Source organism: Anguilla rostrata, chromosome 2 (genome assembly GCF_018555375.3).
Source record: "Anguilla rostrata isolate EN2019 chromosome 2, ASM1855537v3, whole genome shotgun sequence".
NCBI lineage: Eukaryota > Metazoa > Chordata > Actinopteri > Anguilliformes > Anguillidae > Anguilla > Anguilla rostrata.
In genome coordinates this window covers 435,001-451,629 of record NC_057934.1, presented here as the reverse complement: position 1 = coordinate 451,629, position 16,629 = coordinate 435,001, and the positions used below count along the sequence as shown (strand labels likewise).

The 16,629-nt window shown below is 41.6% G+C and overlaps 3 protein-coding genes across 4 annotated transcripts in view; 1 reads left to right on the top strand and 2 right to left on the bottom strand.

Moving 5' to 3' along the window:
• Positions 1–16,629, bottom strand: part of LOC135243011 (small ribosomal subunit protein eS24-like) — a 104,271-nt gene that overhangs the window by 28,279 nt on the left and 59,363 nt on the right. The gene's annotated exons all lie outside the window — the stretch shown is intronic.
• On the bottom strand, positions 80–7,450 carry qrfprb (pyroglutamylated RFamide peptide receptor b). 2 transcript variants are annotated; one of them, XM_064314416.1, is made up of 6 exons: positions 6,872–7,450; positions 5,472–5,630; positions 4,253–4,314; positions 3,109–3,344; positions 2,423–2,511; positions 80–1,750 (listed from the first exon to the last, which is right to left on the bottom strand). In XM_064314416.1, exons 1-6 carry the CDS (start codon positions 7,227–7,229, stop codon positions 1,365–1,367), a joined length of 1,290 nt encoding a protein of 429 aa, XP_064170486.1. In that variant the 5' UTR covers positions 7,230–7,450; the 3' UTR covers positions 80–1,364. The 2 variants fall into 2 exon arrangements, with proteins under 2 accessions (XP_064170486.1, XP_064170480.1); XM_064314410.1 differs by having other exon boundaries at positions 2,414–2,511; positions 6,872–7,449.
• The window catches only part of tbata (thymus, brain and testes associated), a 14,213-nt gene continuing 7,226 nt past the window's right edge, over positions 9,643–16,629 (top strand). The window contains exons 1-6 of the mRNA XM_064314327.1: positions 9,643–9,787; positions 10,611–10,858; positions 13,111–13,281; positions 13,459–13,535; positions 14,853–15,008; positions 16,233–16,314. Of these exons, the coding sequence (XP_064170397.1) occupies positions 10,615–10,858; positions 13,111–13,281; positions 13,459–13,535; positions 14,853–15,008; positions 16,233–16,314 (730 nt within the window). The 5' untranslated portion in view covers positions 9,643–9,787; positions 10,611–10,614. The remainder of the gene's footprint in view (positions 9,788–10,610; positions 10,859–13,110; positions 13,282–13,458; positions 13,536–14,852; positions 15,009–16,232; positions 16,315–16,629) is intronic.

The window sequence follows — 16,629 nt, the reverse complement described above, 5'->3', positions numbered from 1 at the left end:
CAGGCGTGGTCAAAGGCTGTCATTCTGAAACAAGTGGCTTGTTACATTGATGCTTGGAAAAAAACGAGATCAGTTGGCATTTGTTCAATTAAACTTTATTATAAAACATGGAAAACAAATGGGCTTTTCTGAGTATTTTTCCACTTTTCTCTCTGTTGTGGATCGTGTGCCTTTATTTTGGTGATAACAAATTAGTAATTAAAGACAAATGACAAAAACACCCACTCAAAGCAGCATAAAATATCTACAGTACATGACAATATGCAGGTTTGTAAGAACTACAGACCTACAGCTAAGTACAGCACAACACAAAATGAGTGTGCGACGAACAGAAACGCAGTTTAAATGGATTCATACAGTGTAATCCACACCACAGAAATGCATGCACTGACACTGTTATGGAAAGTTCATGAGTATTTTAGAGCACACGAGGTCACGGTCAGGTGTTCATCAACTATAAAAGAAATGGACAGGATTTCATTGTTCGCTCTAACAAGGCACAAGTCCTAGCCACAGATTTCACAAAACATTACACTGCCACATCAGCAAGAAAAAACAAAAAAGCATACACAATGTCACAACCTATTATAGAAAATAATTTAAAAAGACGGCATTTCACTGTGATGGCCATTCATGCATGACCTAGCCTCAGAAGGCATTATCCCTGAAGAATCACAAAATTCAGTTTTGTTTTGTTTTTTTTTGGTCTCTGACAATACTTTGAATTCAGATGCAGTGCACATGTTTTAGCACGGCATTTATTTCTCAGGGCCTTGATGCATCCAGTCCTTTTATTAATGATATTTATTTTACTGTCAGTCAATGGAGCCTAGAGAGAATCTGAGACGTGACAAAAGGGCTTTTCTGAGGGTACGAATTTGTGCTGCAGAGTTCTGGATTGGTAAATGGTAAATGGATTAATTCACGATTGTTGATTACTCTGATTGGGGTGTCAGCCAGCATTCCCGGCTTTGATGTCACAGGTGTGAGTTATTGAGGTGGGGCGGGACGGCGAGGCCAGGATGTTGTAGCCATTGTGGAGACTGAGAAAGGCAGTTCACCTGTCACCTGTTACCTGTTACCTGTAGCGTAAACGAGAGAGCGGAGCAGGGAATGGCGTGTGCTGTGTCACGGGCTGGGAAATCAGTGACATTTCCTGTGAACGTTACTGTGAACTTGTGGCCATAATTGGAGAAATGCCTCCTGGAAATGTTTTTTCTGGTTTACTTCCAGGGAAAACATAAACATAATTTTATCACTTCCTGAACTTTCTCATTTCACATATTAATAGGCTGAAAAATAAGTTTAATGTGAAGTCCCCTTTGAAATGGACTGAGTAAATGATCTGAATGTGGTCCTACTGCTCACTGTGAACAAGAGTAGCTGGTAGCTGGTAGCTGTGAAGTATCAGAAGATATTTTCTCCTCGATAAACGCAGTGAAAGCCTCTCGGTGGGACGTTCCAGATGGGGTGGTCCCAGAACCATGCACCGGGGGTGTGTTGTGGAGGAAGGCGTCCTCTTTGACCGGTCTGGTGAAGTGCACAGTCAGTTTGGGCCTCTCCATCGGAATGGGGCGCTGGATTGGTTTGTGGAGGCAGCCGCACAGGGTCGACACGCAGTTCTTCTTGAAGTTCTCGTTCATGAAGGCGTACACTATGGGGTTGTTGAAGGAGTTGAAAAATCCAATGGCTTGCACGATGGCGATGATCATGTTGACGGTGACCTCGTCGTAATTCTTCTCCAGGTCATCTAGGCAGAGATTTGGCATGTTTTAGATACTCTGCATTTATGGGCAGGGATGGACTATCCTAATCCTGTAAAGCTTAGTTCTTAAGTTTTTAGTTATGCTTCAGTTAGGAGTCAGTTTATACTTAGCGTTCTATTCATTGCATTATGTTACATTACATTATGTTTATTTGGCAGTAACTTTATTCAAAGCAATGTACATGTGACTAAAATAATAACTTCAGTTTAACTATGAAGAGGTGGTTTAGAACAGATGGGCAGATGTTGCAGCCCTTGAAACCTGCTGTAGACCATCCCGGTTAGAACGTCTTCACTTGTCAAACACAGAGTGGTTTTCAGCGCTCTCCCTCGGTCTAAAATGCTTACTGAACGCACACAGCACTTACTGAACTCACACAGCACTTACTGAACGCACACAGTACTTACTGAATGCACACAGCACTTATTGAACTCACACAGCACTTACTGAACTCATACAGCACTTACTGAACTCACACAGCACTTACTGAACACACACAGCACTTACTGAACGCACACAGCACTTACTGAACGCACACAGCACTTACTGAATTCACACAGCACTTACTGAACACACACAGCACTAACTGAACTCACACAGCACTTACTGAACGCACACACCACTTACTGAACGCACACAGCACTTACTGAACTCACACAGCATTTGGACGACATGGAAAGGAGCCCAGCAGAGTGTGAAAAGCAGCACGATAGTGATCATCATTTTCACAGCACGCTTCTTCTTCCTGCCTCAAACAGAACAGAGACAAGAGCATCCTCCTTTACTAGAGCACATATATCACATCCTCCTTTACTAGAGTATGTCTATAAAATCCTCCTTTACTAGAGTGCATCAATCGCATCCTCCTTTACTAGAGCACATCTATCACATCATCCTTTACTATAGCACGTCTATCACATCCTCCTTTACTATAGCACATCTATCACATCCTCCTTTACTAGAGTACATCTATCACATCCTCCTTTACTAGAGCACATCTATCACATCCTCCTTTTCTAGAGTATGTCTATCACATCCTCTACTAGAGTACATCTATCACATTCTCCTATACTAAAGTACATCTATCATCAGGAAATTTGTTTTTATGATAATGAGGTTCAGTGCATTTTTATCAGCATAAGTGTGTGCAGGTTTTAGTTCTCAAATTTAAGTAGCATACTCAATAATAATGATAATAATAATATGGCAGTTATGTTATTTAAAAGATGTCCTTAGGGCATTTAGCATTTATCCAATGATCATAGCACCACATATGTCCCCTGTCTGACTAAGGGGAATAAACGTGTTTATCAATCAAAGCTGGTGCTCACTGGTCCCTTACCTGGACATCTTGCTGACTTCATTGTGGTTCATGGTGTTTAAGACGGAGCAGTCGCCGACCCGCTTGCGGATCCACAGCTCGACCCCGATCCTGGTGTAGAGCAGGAGCATGGCCGTGAGGGGCAGCAGGAACAGCGCCACGAGGATGAAGGTGGCATAGACCTGGCGGCGGGTGACTGACTGCCAGCGCTCCTGGCAGCACACGTGGTGGTGCTCATACAGGAAGTCATATTTCACCTGCCAGGAAAAGCAACAGGACCGTGGCTCCAAATAATAAGAGGACAAGCAGGTGAGCTCCAGAAATCCCCATCCTCAATTCAATATTTACCATACAGTACCTTTCAATTCAATATTTACCTTACAGTACCTTTAAATTCAATATTTACCATACAGTACCATTCAATTCCATATTTACCATACAGTACCTTTCAATTCAATATTTACAATACAGTACCTTTCAATATTTACCATACAGAACCTTTAAATTCAATATTTACCATACAGTACCATTCAATTCCATATTTACCATACAGTACCTTTCAATTCAATATTTACAATACAGTACCTTTCAATATTTACCATACAGAACCTTTCAATTCAATATTTCCCTTACAGTTCCTTCAATTCAATATTTACCATACAGTACCTTTCAATTCAATATTTACAATACAGTACCTTTCAATATTTACCATACAGAACCTTTCAATTCAATATTTACAATACAGTACCTTCCAATTCAATATTTACCATACAGTACCTTTCAGTTCAATATTTACCTTACAGTTCCTTTCAATTCAATATTTAACAAACAGTACCTTTCAATTCAATATTTACAATACAGTACCTTTCAATTAAATATTTCCCTTACAGTTCCTTTCAATTCAATATTTACCTTACAGTACCTTTCAATTCAATATTTTGCATAAAGTATGATGACATAAAGTGTATGCCCTTTTCATCTTTTGAACATCTGAAAGTGTGGTTGTCAAAATGTTTCATAGAAAATATATTTTTAGTTCAATGTCATAAGTGGAGATATTACTGGATTTATTGCCTGAAATATTTTTTTATGAGTTTAAGTAAATTCTTGATATGAATCAGATTTTCAGAATGGAGTTAGCATGCTACACATAGTTAATACACACCTCCAGCTGCTGCACAAACAACATGGGGGACCCCACAATCACTGCTGCAATCCAAACGACTCCTGTTCAAGCAAAAAAAAAACAATGACCACATACAGCAACAAAAAAATTAACTCCATGTCGTATAAACAAGACTGTCACAAATAATGAGTTTACGAGATGCCATGGTGATTACATATGTATGTAGGCATTTTTACTTTTAGTGCATACATGCTGGAATGCTGTTTTATCTGATTTTAATCTACTGTGTCCCTTCAACAGCAATTCATATAATTAATATGCCACTTTACACCAAGCATGCACATATTTGTAAGAGACTATTTTAAAGATTTTTAAATGGCAGCATCACAACACCTACAGTAATTATGTCTTCTGGCACAAATGTGTGACAATTAGACGTAATGTCCAGTGCGTTCTCACACACTGCCCAGCTACATGCACTGAACACTCTGAATGATGCTCACTGAACACTGTCTGAATAATGCTCACTGAACACTGTCTGAATAATGCTCACTGAACACTGTCTGAATGATGCTTGTACAGGGGCACCTACACTGAACACTGTCTGAATGATGCTGGTACAGGGGCACCTACACTGAACACTGAATGATGCTCGCTGAACACTGTCTGAATGATGCTGTTTCAGGGACACCTACACTGAACACTGTCTGAAAGATGCTTTTACAGAGGCACCTACACTGAACACTGTCTGAATGATGCTTGTACAGGGGCAACTACACTGAACACTGAATGATGCTCACTGAAGACTGTCTGAATGATGCTGTTTCAGGGACACCTACACTGAACACTCTTTGAATGATGCTGGTACAGGGGCACCTACACTGAACACTGTCTGAATGATGCTGGTACAGGGGCACCTACACTGAACACTGCATGATGCTCACTGAACACTGTCTGAATGATGCTTGTACAGGGGCACCTACACTGAACACTGAATGATGCTCACTGAACACTGTCTGAATGATGCTCACTGAACACTGTCTGAATGATGCTTGTACAGGGGCACCTACACTGAATGATGCTCACTGAACACTGTCTGAATGATGCTCACTGAACACTGTCTGAATGATGCTTGTACAGGGGCACCTACACTGAATGATGCTCACTGAACACTGTCTGAATGATGCTTGTACAGGGGCACCTACACTGAACACTGTCTGAATGATGCTGCTTTGGGGAGGGGGTAACCGGGGCACACCTAGCATCTTATAGGCTCTCAGGGGGGTGTACTGCCTCTTCATTCTCAGGGGATAGACGATGCCCTGGTATCTCTCCACTGCTATGCACGTCATAGTGAGGATCCCGGTCACTATGGCCGTCGTCTGCACAAACGGGACGGTCTTACAAACCAGGACGCCTAAAAATGAAGACAAAACGATCATGAATAAACGTGACACTTTTTAAAATTTTCAATAAGATGTGGAATAAATGCAAAGGCTAGAATTTTCACCAATGAACAAAAGCTGTTTCTAATCTAAAAAATTGCTGTATTTAAACTGAATTTCTCTGAGATGAAGCTTGAGTCCATCCTTTATTCATTTGCACTACTAAGAAATCGTTCCAGCTCATGAACCTGCCTTCGAGTAAAAACTGATGAGCGTTCATACATAACCCAAATCACAGTCCCATGTAAGCTGATGTTCTGTACAATTTCTATTTATAGTAGGCCTCAGTTATTGGAAAAAAATTGAATACATAAAACTGCATTTTATAAATGAATTATTCATGCTCCTACTGCTCCATTGTTATTTATGGCTACAAAGAAGTCCTTATTTCCTGGAGTATTTTCACTCAATGTCTGTATTACAGACTGCAATCTGTTGCCACTGCTTACTGAACCAGGACATTCAATTTCTCTGCTTCGGCATCTCGAACTCCAGCTCCACTGACTCAGACTGGAGATAATGTACCAACAGCTATGCTGTTTACCCATCAGGAACGGTCAGCAACGATCAGGCTTGAACTGGAGTTTCATAGCAAGGAAATTATTTCTGCTTCTCCTGGCTCGAGATGAAGACTGATCTGGCATTATACACTAATTACACTGTTGGAATGCGCCTTGTTCTGTTTTCAATCGGCTAATGATTTCAGTAGTTTCCTTACAGCAGTTAATTAACAGAATTGAAAACTTTAATCATGTAAAATATCTGAAAGCAAAGACATTCATTAGATGTAAAATGTATTTTAATTAATACTTCAGACTGCATCTTCATGTGTTATTTCAGCAAATTTTGTAGCCACTTATTCTGAGAGAAATGGTCCAGGATTTTACTGAAAAGTTCACTGATGCTTCTTTATTATGCTTCATTGCTGTAGCTATGAATTGCAGTGCCTGCGATCCTGCAGCTTTCTTTGATAGTAAGAATAACAGCCACATAAATGATGTGCCACATAACATTATTTTGATAAGCTGCAATACGTTATTTAGTCATCACTATTAGCCATTATATGATTTAAGTACACTATATTCACCTGACGTAAAACCTTATCACAACCATTTCTGGTTCTTGAATCAAACCTTGTTTTGAGAGAATCACACTGTAAATAAACATTTTAAAAGATCCGCAATGAGGCACAGCGTCTGTTTGTAAAACTTACCTCCCAGCCACTCTGAGGAAATGTTCTGCAGCAATGTGACGGGTATGCAGAAGAAGGTAATAAGGAGATCGCTCACTGCTAGGGAGCATATGAAGATATTGGTAGCAGTCTGCATCGCTCGTTTTCGCAGGACAATATAAACCACCAAACTGTTTCCAACGAGTGCTAGGATAAAAATTACCGCATACATAATAACAAATGTTGTTTTCGCGCTGGTTGGCAACTCTGGTATGTACACAAGAGGTTGTATTTTATAAGTATCAATAAATTCCTGACGAGACAGGTTATACAGCTGAAGGAGCTGTTTCAAGACTTCTGGAGTTATTTTCATTGTCCCCATCTCTGTAACCGCCGTCATGTTGGAGTTTCTGCCTGTTCTTTAAAATAGGCTAATCCTACGGGGAAAAAAATATTCTTTCGAAGAAATCCAGCTGAAAACCTTGCGACCTGGTACGCGTCCAGCTGTTTTGCCTGTCTTGTCGGCAAGCCGTTCGGAGCATATTTTCCTTATAAGGAACATTATTCCTGTTGAGTGACAGACAATGCGTTCGCCGGGCAACAGAGGCTGAAGCCGCGCACGTGCTTCAGTCACTTAGGCTGTTGTATTCAAGTATTCAGAATAGAGACGAATGTCTTCCAAACACACAGAATGCGAAGTAATAGCTTAAGCTTATTTTTTTCACATGTAAGAGAGAGAAACAAACAAATTTTTGGCATTCTTTATAAATTATAAAGTGAGCTTTGTGTTCGTTGTATCTTCCACACAGAAATCCATAAATGTGGCAGAGTGCATTCACTGTAGCCTGAAACAAACATTGCATGGATGATTTTTCTGAATATGCTCAAATGATTTGTCAATATGAAGTTTGATTTATTGAATATTATCTTTTTTTCTTATTCCTATGTGTGTTCTTTTTCCAATGGTAAGACCAAGGTTTCTCTCTGTAGGTGCTTTTTTTCCTATCCATTTGTGTAATTAATTGTCAGTCAGTTAATTGTATCATGCTGAGGTCTACACTGTGAAATGTCCAGTGTTAATTCAGCACTCAGTAGATAACATTTTATCCCACATTCCACAGTGGGGCCAAATGTTATCAGCTACGAGTTAAATTAACACTTAAGAGTTGAATCAACACAATTTACTGTGTAACTGCTCACGGTTCATTGAGTTTCCACCTTGTGTAGCATTGCACACTTGGCTTAAGGAGACCTTGGTTTGTCTCACATGTTAAATTCTACTGCCCTCAAGCCCATGGAGAATCTGCAGAGGACTTTGAATTTCCAACAAGCGCTCTGACTGACTTTCATCTCTGTAACCGCTGCCTATATTCCTATCTCGCTATCTATGGCTCTGTCCTTCTATCTATGGTCCTGTCCCGCTATCTATGGTCCTGTCCTTCTATCTATGGTCCTGTCCCACTATTTATGGCCTTGTCCTTCTATCTATGGTCCTGTTCCGCTATCTATGGTCCTGTCCCGCTATCTATGGTCCTGTCCCGCTATCGATGGTCCTGTCACCCTTTCTATGGTCCTGTCCCACTATCTATGGTCCTGGTTGGTTTGGATCTTGGGCAGTTTCTTTTGGCCCCCTCACTTTGCTGTTGTCATCACTCTGATGCAAGTGAGGCTTGGTCTCATCTGTCCACAAGGCCTTTTTCCAGAACTCTGCAGGCTCATTCAGGTACTTCTTAGCAAACTGTTACCTGGTCATCCTGTTTTTGTGGATAACTAGCAGTTGCATCTTGCAGTGCAGCTAGCCTCTGTAGTTCTGTTTCTGAAGTCTTCTGCTGGCAGTAGTCTCTGACGCATCCATGCCCGCCTCCTGAACAGTGCTTCTGATCTGTTGGACAGGTGTTTGGGGGTTGTTCTTCATCATGGTGAGAATTATTCGATCATCAACTGTAGAGGTCATCCATGGCCTACCAGGCCCTTTGTGATGACTGAGCTCTGCAGTGTTCTTTTTGTTCTTAATGATGTTCCAAATGGCTGATTTTGCCATGTTGACAAATGCCAATAACAGAATGTAAAATCAATCAAAAGTGTGGATTCAAGACTAGATACTGAAAGCTCTCTTGTGCCTGCATTAATTGAAACTGAGCAATTGAACACAACTGACTAATCAGAAACACATATGAAGTCATTTGTCCCAAACATTATGGTGCCCTGAAGTGAGGGACTATGTATAAAAGTGATGTCATTTCTACGTAGTGAATCCAAAATATCTTTAAAAATACTGTTTAATAATAGCTGAGAATCTGCACGTTAACTACATGGGAATTGATTGATTACAAATATTAAATTGTGGAGTACAGAGCCAAATCAAGTGACATTTCATGCCTATGTTTCATTCTACCTAAGAAATTATTCATATATTCAAACTCTCAGTCTAATCACAAATTGACAAATATGCTGTCATTAAATATTTAAATGTTTGCAACCCCAAACCTCATCTCATTTTCAATGCTTTGTACTTTGAGCACTATGTTGACTAGATATCATTTTCTTTCACCCAAGAGGTTGTCTTTTTCATAATAACAAAATATTTTCATAACAGCAAATCAAATTAACAACATTTTACCATTTATGAACTTCATAATTTATTTACTTAAAATGCTTCATTAGAAACAAAAGTATCCTTTTTAAAAAGTTGCTGGTAATCTATAAAGGGTATATACAATATTTTAAATAAATTCTGCTTTAAATGGGATCATAAAATGTTGAAGATAATACGTAAAGTGTTACTGAATTTAATAGAGGCTTTAGTGACTGGTGTGTACGGAGAAAGTAAACTGAAGTAGGATGTTGTTCTTTGTGTGTTGAGAGCTGGTATCCTAGCAACTTGAAAACACTGAATCTGGAAGAATACCGGGGAGCCTTGGATTTGGAAAGACAGGAGTCCAATTGCTTCTGGAAAAGGTAAGGTATTGAATAATTTGGTAAACACAAACTCTGGTTTTAAGATTGATACAAATCTTTAATTTGTTATTACTAGAGTCAGAGAACAAACACAGAAACATTATAGGAAATATATCCTATAAAATAAAATGAAGCATAACTGATTACTGTTGTTACATTAACTAAGAAGCTTACTAAATTAAAAATAAGCATAAGATGAGAGGCCATTGAAATCCCTAATTAATTCTATTAAATGTATTTGACTGAAGTTCAACTCATTAAATGAAGAGAAACTCAGTCAATATAAAAATGTGGCTAACTTGCTGTCATTCTCTGCTGGTTTTCACAAGATAGACATTTTGTTTTTGGCAGTCATTATTTTAACAGATGGGTTTTTTGGACATTTTCATGAAATTGAACATTTGTATATGAAACATTAACTGTTGACATGCGTCTGCAGTTACTCTAAATGTAATTTTTGTTTGCTTGTTTGGGCCGTGCCATTATAATGAACACTAATCTATACGGTTTGTCTCATTGGTGTGGTAACCAGTAGTTGGCAAATATGAGACCAGGATTGTGTTGCTGTAACAACAATAACACTAAGTAGCTTTTAAAGAAACGCTGCATTGTTATGCAAAGAGTAGAGAGGTCTATATAACACTCAACTGGCATGAATGCCTTGATGCTGTTACCAAGCACAATGTATACAGAATGTTGTCACAATGCATACGGAACGTTGTCACAATGCGTGGGGAATGTTGTCACAATGCATAGGAATGTTGTGCTCCTCTGATTCAGTCCAATAGAGAGATGGGCTTATTTATCTTCTGTCTTTCTTTAGGAACATGGAGCCATCAGATAAAATGCTAGTGGAGACCAACGGACATCCAGTCAGTTTCAATTTTCACCACCAAGGCACCCGGAGCAGTGCCAGAAAGGCGGAGGATGTATCTCTGGACGATCCTCTGCGGGCTGTCCCAGGCATGACCGCAGGGGCCGCGAAAGGAAGTCCACGTTTCGGGACGCTGAGTCATCACTCATTCTTCTCCCGCCACAACCCTCATCCCAGCAGAGTGACTCACATTCGAGGTGAGCCCCGCTGTCTGGCGCCTCAAGGGTGTAATCCTGTGTGCTGGCTCCTCAAGGGTTAATCCTGTGTGCTCCTCAAGGGTTAATCCTGTGTGCTCCTCAAGGGTTAATCCTGTGTGCTCCTCAAGGGTTTATCCTGTGTGCTCCTCGAGGGTTGATCCTGTGTGCTGGCTCCTCAAGGGTTGATCCTGTGTGCTGGCTCCTCGAGGGTTAATCCTGTGTGCTGGCTCCTCAAGGGTTAATCCTGTGTGCTGGCTCTTGAGGGTTGATCCTGTGTGCTCCTCGAGGGTTGATCCTGTGTGCTGGCTCCTCGAGGGTTAATCCTGTGTGCTGGCTCCTCGAGGGTTAATCCTGTGTGCTCCTCAAGGGTTAATCCTGTGTGCTCCTCAAGGGTTGATCCTGTGTGCTCCTCAAGGGTTAATCCTGTGTGCTCCTCGAGGGTTGATCCTGTGTGCTGGCTCCTCAAGGGTTTATCCTGTGTGCTCCTCGAGGAGCACACAGGATGCTGGATTTTGCACCTAGATGCCATGGTTCTTGGATTTTTAATCCAAGATTAAAAGTCCAAGTGTGTGTGTGCCTGTGTGTGTGCATGTTCTGGATAATGTGTTTGTGCACGTGTGTGTTGCTATGGCATATTCCAAATTATTTTGTTCAAATTTGCATATCTTAGGGTGCACTGAAATATGACAGGAAGATTATAGCTTCTCTCAATTATTGTAAATCCTGATAATAATTGCATCATTAGACATTCATTCTCAGCCATTCTTCTTAGGAGAAAATATGTTTGTCCTTGACAGCGCTGTAAACAGTATTTATTTTCATATGTAAACTTTGTTTAGACTTTATGTATGTATCAGATATGATATCTGAGACTTGTGAACAATGGCTGCTGTTGCTTCTCCTCTCTGCTCTCCACTCTGTCCATGTGCTGAACGCCTGTTTCTGTGTTTCGAAAAACATTCAACAATTAATCTAATTGTGTCATAGTAACAACGTATCTGTGAGCGCAGTACATTAAGTTCAGCTTGTGATTACTGGCGTGTGAAGCAGTTATACTTGCTCTTTAATGAGTGTACCAGGCTATATTTATCCTGTCCATCTCTACAGCTAAGCGGTGAGCTATCTCATGTTGTCAGTATGGAAATTGAATTGAAATGATTGTTTCATTGGAACATAATAAACATAAAGTAATGGGCACGACGAGGTACAGCAGCACTTATGCTGTCTGTTCCGCCTGTGGTGTTGTGATAATTGGGATGATATGATTGGTTGAATACATGTTTATGTATACCTAACTTTAATACCTGATGATTATTGCTAAAGAGTGAAGTCGTTTTTATTATAAGTCTTAATCATGTTGTATGGCATTGTGACTCATTAAGAAGCACCAGCATTATACTTAACCATTTTTTCCTTCAAGGATTGTAATTTTAAAATGTTATTATAAAAATGATGATGTTGGATTAAGCACATGAGATGTCGAACTGCACTGATGGCAATGCTCGATGACATGCACAGTGGCAGATATCAGTATGCTGGTGAAATTCGGTCCCAGCGATGGCTTTCGAGAGCATCCAGGATCCCACGCAGGTTTTGCTGTCCTGAACACAGAGCCCCAGTCATGCGTGCTGCAGAAACTCTGTGGTTTCCATGCAAAGCCTCATGGTCTGTGTTCCACAGCCCCAGTGCTGCAGAAACTCTATGGTCTCCATGCAAAGCCTCATGGTGTGCGTTCCATAGCCCCAGTGCCGCAGAAACTCTATGGTCTGCATGCAGAGCCTCATGCTGTGCGTTCCATAGCCCCAGTGCTGCAGAAACTCTATGGTCTGCATGCAGAGCCTCATGGTGTGCGTTCCATAGCCCGCCTCTCCTCTCTTCACTTGGCCATGCTGATTGCGTCATGCTTCGTTCCTCGTGTGCTGTGATGCATGGCTTTAGATCTCAGAAGGAGGGCTCATGAATGCTTGGTTCTATGCACTTCAGAGGTGGAGAAGACCTTTTGATCAATTTCCTTGATCAAATTGGATTTTTGAAGTATGGGCTCAACATTAGTCCGGGTAGAACTGATTGCGTGCACTTGCTAGATTGAGCAGAGACTGCAAGAAACAGCAAATGAAAAACATTTAAAAAAAATAAAACATTTAAATTAAAAAACCATTTAAAATAACACCCATCAAGAAAATATGTTTGTAGATGCTGTTGATTTATGTCTAAAAGCATGTTCATATTCTGTGTGATGCTGTGTTTTTCAGGTTTAAATGGGAATCCAGTTTGCATTGTAAACGATGACTGGCATGTCTCCACACCCCTGTCGCCACACCCTTTCATCAAGAGCCAGCTCCCTTGGGCCACCTTTGGATCTCCCGCCATTCAGATACCATTCATGAATTTCAGTGGACACAATGCTGCACACCATAATGCAGGTACACAATTACAGCATTATGAGCATGTAAAGTTCTTGAATGTTTCAATATGTTTCCATTGACCTGTTGATTTAAGAGCAAGTTTAAGTGAAATAACTTTGACGGATGGAAAACTACAATACAGATCTTACACAGCGTTTACCCCATTACATATTATTAGCACCTTTCTGTTGTCAGAAACCTGGAGGGAAGAACTTAAAGATCTGGCGGCGAAAGTAGTCATGTCAGCATCTGCTAGTAAAGATAAAAAAACAGTAAGTATTTTATTTTATCTGATTGATGGTCCATTGTTTTTATACCTACATATATAAATATATTTTCTACACTTCACGTACATACAAATATTTCAATTGTGCAATTAATCTCTGATAATTTAATACATTGCCACTCCAAAAAAATCAAAATGATCATAAGAGTACATTTTTATTTGCAGCTCAGGGTTTGCCGAAATGCTACATATGCCAGACACAGCTGTAGTGTAATCTCAAAGTTGTGTTTGGTGGCCAGTAGGGGGCGACTTCCCTCTGTTCCAGGTATAAAATGAATGCAGCTGTGATCTAATGGGGATGCTGGATTTTTAAGAGTAAAGACTTGTATCACTATGAGTGCTTCCCAGTGCCCTGGCCTATATTTACATCTGCTCATGTTCGGTTAAATAAATCTCCAGTCCATCTACCCTGTCCCTGATCTTCACTGTAACTCATCTATGATACATGTTCCAGTGCTTCTGATTTATGGTAACTGGTTCAGATATTTTCGCTTCCATTAGTTGAAGAGAAAGCCCTGAGCATGAAACCAGGGGAAATAACTTCTGTATCAACACAGCAACGGCTCTCCAAATGGCTTCCTTCTCAAGCTGCTCGAAACATCGCTCGTTTGGTTGTTGAAAGCGCTTCAGGCTGCAGCGCCCATGTAGGAGTTACGTGCAGCTTATTCCATCAGCGCTAGGAGTTCAGTGATCTGAGCAGGGCGGGTAAAGGATGTGACCGAACGCAGGCTAGCATCAGCACTAGGAGTTCAGTGATCTGAGCAGGGCAGGTAAAGGATGTGACCGAACGCAGGCTAGCATCAGCGCTAGGAGTTCAGTGTTCTGAGCAGGGCAAGTAAAGGATGTGACCGAACGCAGGCTAGCATCAGCGCTAGGAGTTCAGTAATCTGAGCGGGGCGGGTAAAGGATGTGGGTGTGTAAAGGATGTGGGCATGTAAAGGATGTGAGCATGTAAAGGATGTGGGCGTGAAAAGGATGTGGATGTGTAAAGGATGCGAGCGTGTAAAGGATGTGGGTGTGTAATGGATGCGAGCGTGTAAAGGATGTGGGTGTGTAAAGGATGCGAGCGTGTAAAGGATGTGGATGTGTAAAGGATGCGAGCGTGTAAAGGATGTGGGTGTGTAAAGGATGCTAGCGTGTAAAGGATGTGGGTGTGTAATGGATGCGAGCGTGTAAAGGATGTGGGTGTGTAATGGATGCGAGCGTGTAAAGGATGTGGGCGTGTAAAGGATGTGGATGTGTAATGGATGTGGGCGTGTAAAGTATGTGGATGTGTAATGGATGTGCTTGCGCCCCGCCCTAGGCAGAGGAGGAGCCGGCCCGCAGACGGACGCAGTACTCCGCGCAGACCGGCCGCATTGTCCCCCCCGCCTCCCAGGCGTCAGGACGGCGGTCCTCCCGCCACGCCCGCCCCCGGGGCCCCCCCCACCCCGTCACTCTCCATGACCAGGAGCTCATGGTAACGCAACACAGGCACACAGTCAGGCATCGCGGCTGAGCGCTGCTTCCTGCCAATGGCGGATGGGCAGGTTGCACAGACGCCCTTTAAACCGCGTGAATCAGAGCGGCCATGTGGGTGACTTGTGCCCAGGACAGTCAGTCTGAGTCTTCACTAATACAGTTTCCGAACTGAAGGCACGTCCCACCGATTTAAGTCGTTTTTTTCTGACTCAATATGTGATGGCGGAGCCACAAGTATGAACAGGGTGTTCTTTGCTGATGTGAAGTGGGCAATGTCATGGCTAGGCTTTCCACTCCAATGCTGAATTTCAGTATATCAGAGATACAGCTTCCGTATCAGACACACAACACCCAGATAAGTATTAATAAGGATGTTCGAGCACCTTTTTCTCCTGAAACTCAATCTCACCAGATTTAATCTTTGTTTTGAGATGCCCTTCCTATTAGGAGCAGTTTATGAATTGAAAAGGGTCCATTAGGAGCGACGCACACGGAGTATGCAGAGTACATCCGGTCAGAAAACTCTCGCTGCAGCTGACCAATGGTCGGCCTGAGAATTTCATACTCACGTTTTTCCATAATGAACCAATCGCATGCACACATCACCAGTGGAGCGCCTTGTAAACCCAGTCAGATCTCTCAGTGCTGCTGCTTGCCTGCGCTGCTTCTGCATGCTTTGCTTGCTCTGCACAGAATAGCACTCACCCCACACCACCCCAGCACCACCTGCTCTTTGGATCTGCTTCTAGGTACTGGGGAGGGGAGTGGGGGGGTGTTTCTGGTATTCCTCCTGTTTAGTAGGGGAGATGTACCATGTTTTCTGTCAGACAGGGTAGTGCACACTGGTGCGTGCACTGCAGTACCTGAAGCAGATCCATTCAGAGCCAAACCAAAAAGTGTAATTACATATTCATTCAAATATTTAATCTGAATATGTGATTTGTGCATGACCTGCAAATGTGCTGTTCTGAATGTAGGCAGAATGAGACTCAGTTTGTGCCTGTGATTCTGTGGGTGTTCTCAGTTTGTGTCTGTGATTCTGTGGCTGTTCTCACTTTGTGCCTGTGATTCTGTGGCTGTTCTCAGTTTGTGTCTGTGATTCTGTGGCTGTTCTCACTTTGTGCCTGTGATTCTGTGGTTGTTCTCAGTTTGTGTCTGTGATTCTGTGGCTGTTCTGAGTTTGTGTCTGTGATTCTGTGGCTGTTCCCTGTGGTTTTATCAGGTGCTGGAGCTCCTGTGTCAGATCCTGCAGACAGATTCCCTGTCCCACGTGCAGCAGTGGCTTCTGTACGCAGGGAAAAGAGGTAGGAGCTTCCTTTAAGAACACCTGATAATAATCCATTACACCTGTACACATGGAAAAATATATTAAACATGTTGAGAGGGAAAAATGTTAGTACTTATAACTTTAAAAATAACTTTATTTAGATAAAATATTTGATACAGTAGGCTCAAAATGATTTCCAAAATAAAATTGTGCTACTAAAAAGAATTGGAATATATTGGAAAATGAACCCACTGGAAAAGTCTTCAGTTGGATTTTTAATTTTCAGTTCATACCTTCCCTGCTTATTCCTCACAGTACTACTTGTTCATTTGTAACACACATTGGCAGTATA

Bases quoted from the DNA above. Each gene is read 5' to 3' on its own strand.
- qrfprb (XM_064314410.1), bottom strand. From the start codon at position 7,229: ATGACGGCGGTTACAGAGATGGGGACAATGAAAATAACTCCAGAAGTC. The intron at 3,345-4,252 runs GTGTGTATTAAC...TTTTCCTGGCAG, and splicing joins TGTTTGTGCAGCAGCTGGAG to GTGAAATATGACTTCCTGTA. The intron at 1,751-2,413 runs GTAAGTGCTGTG...ATCTCTGCCTAG, and splicing joins CCAAATGCTGTGTGAGTTCA to ATGACCTGGAGAAGAATTAC.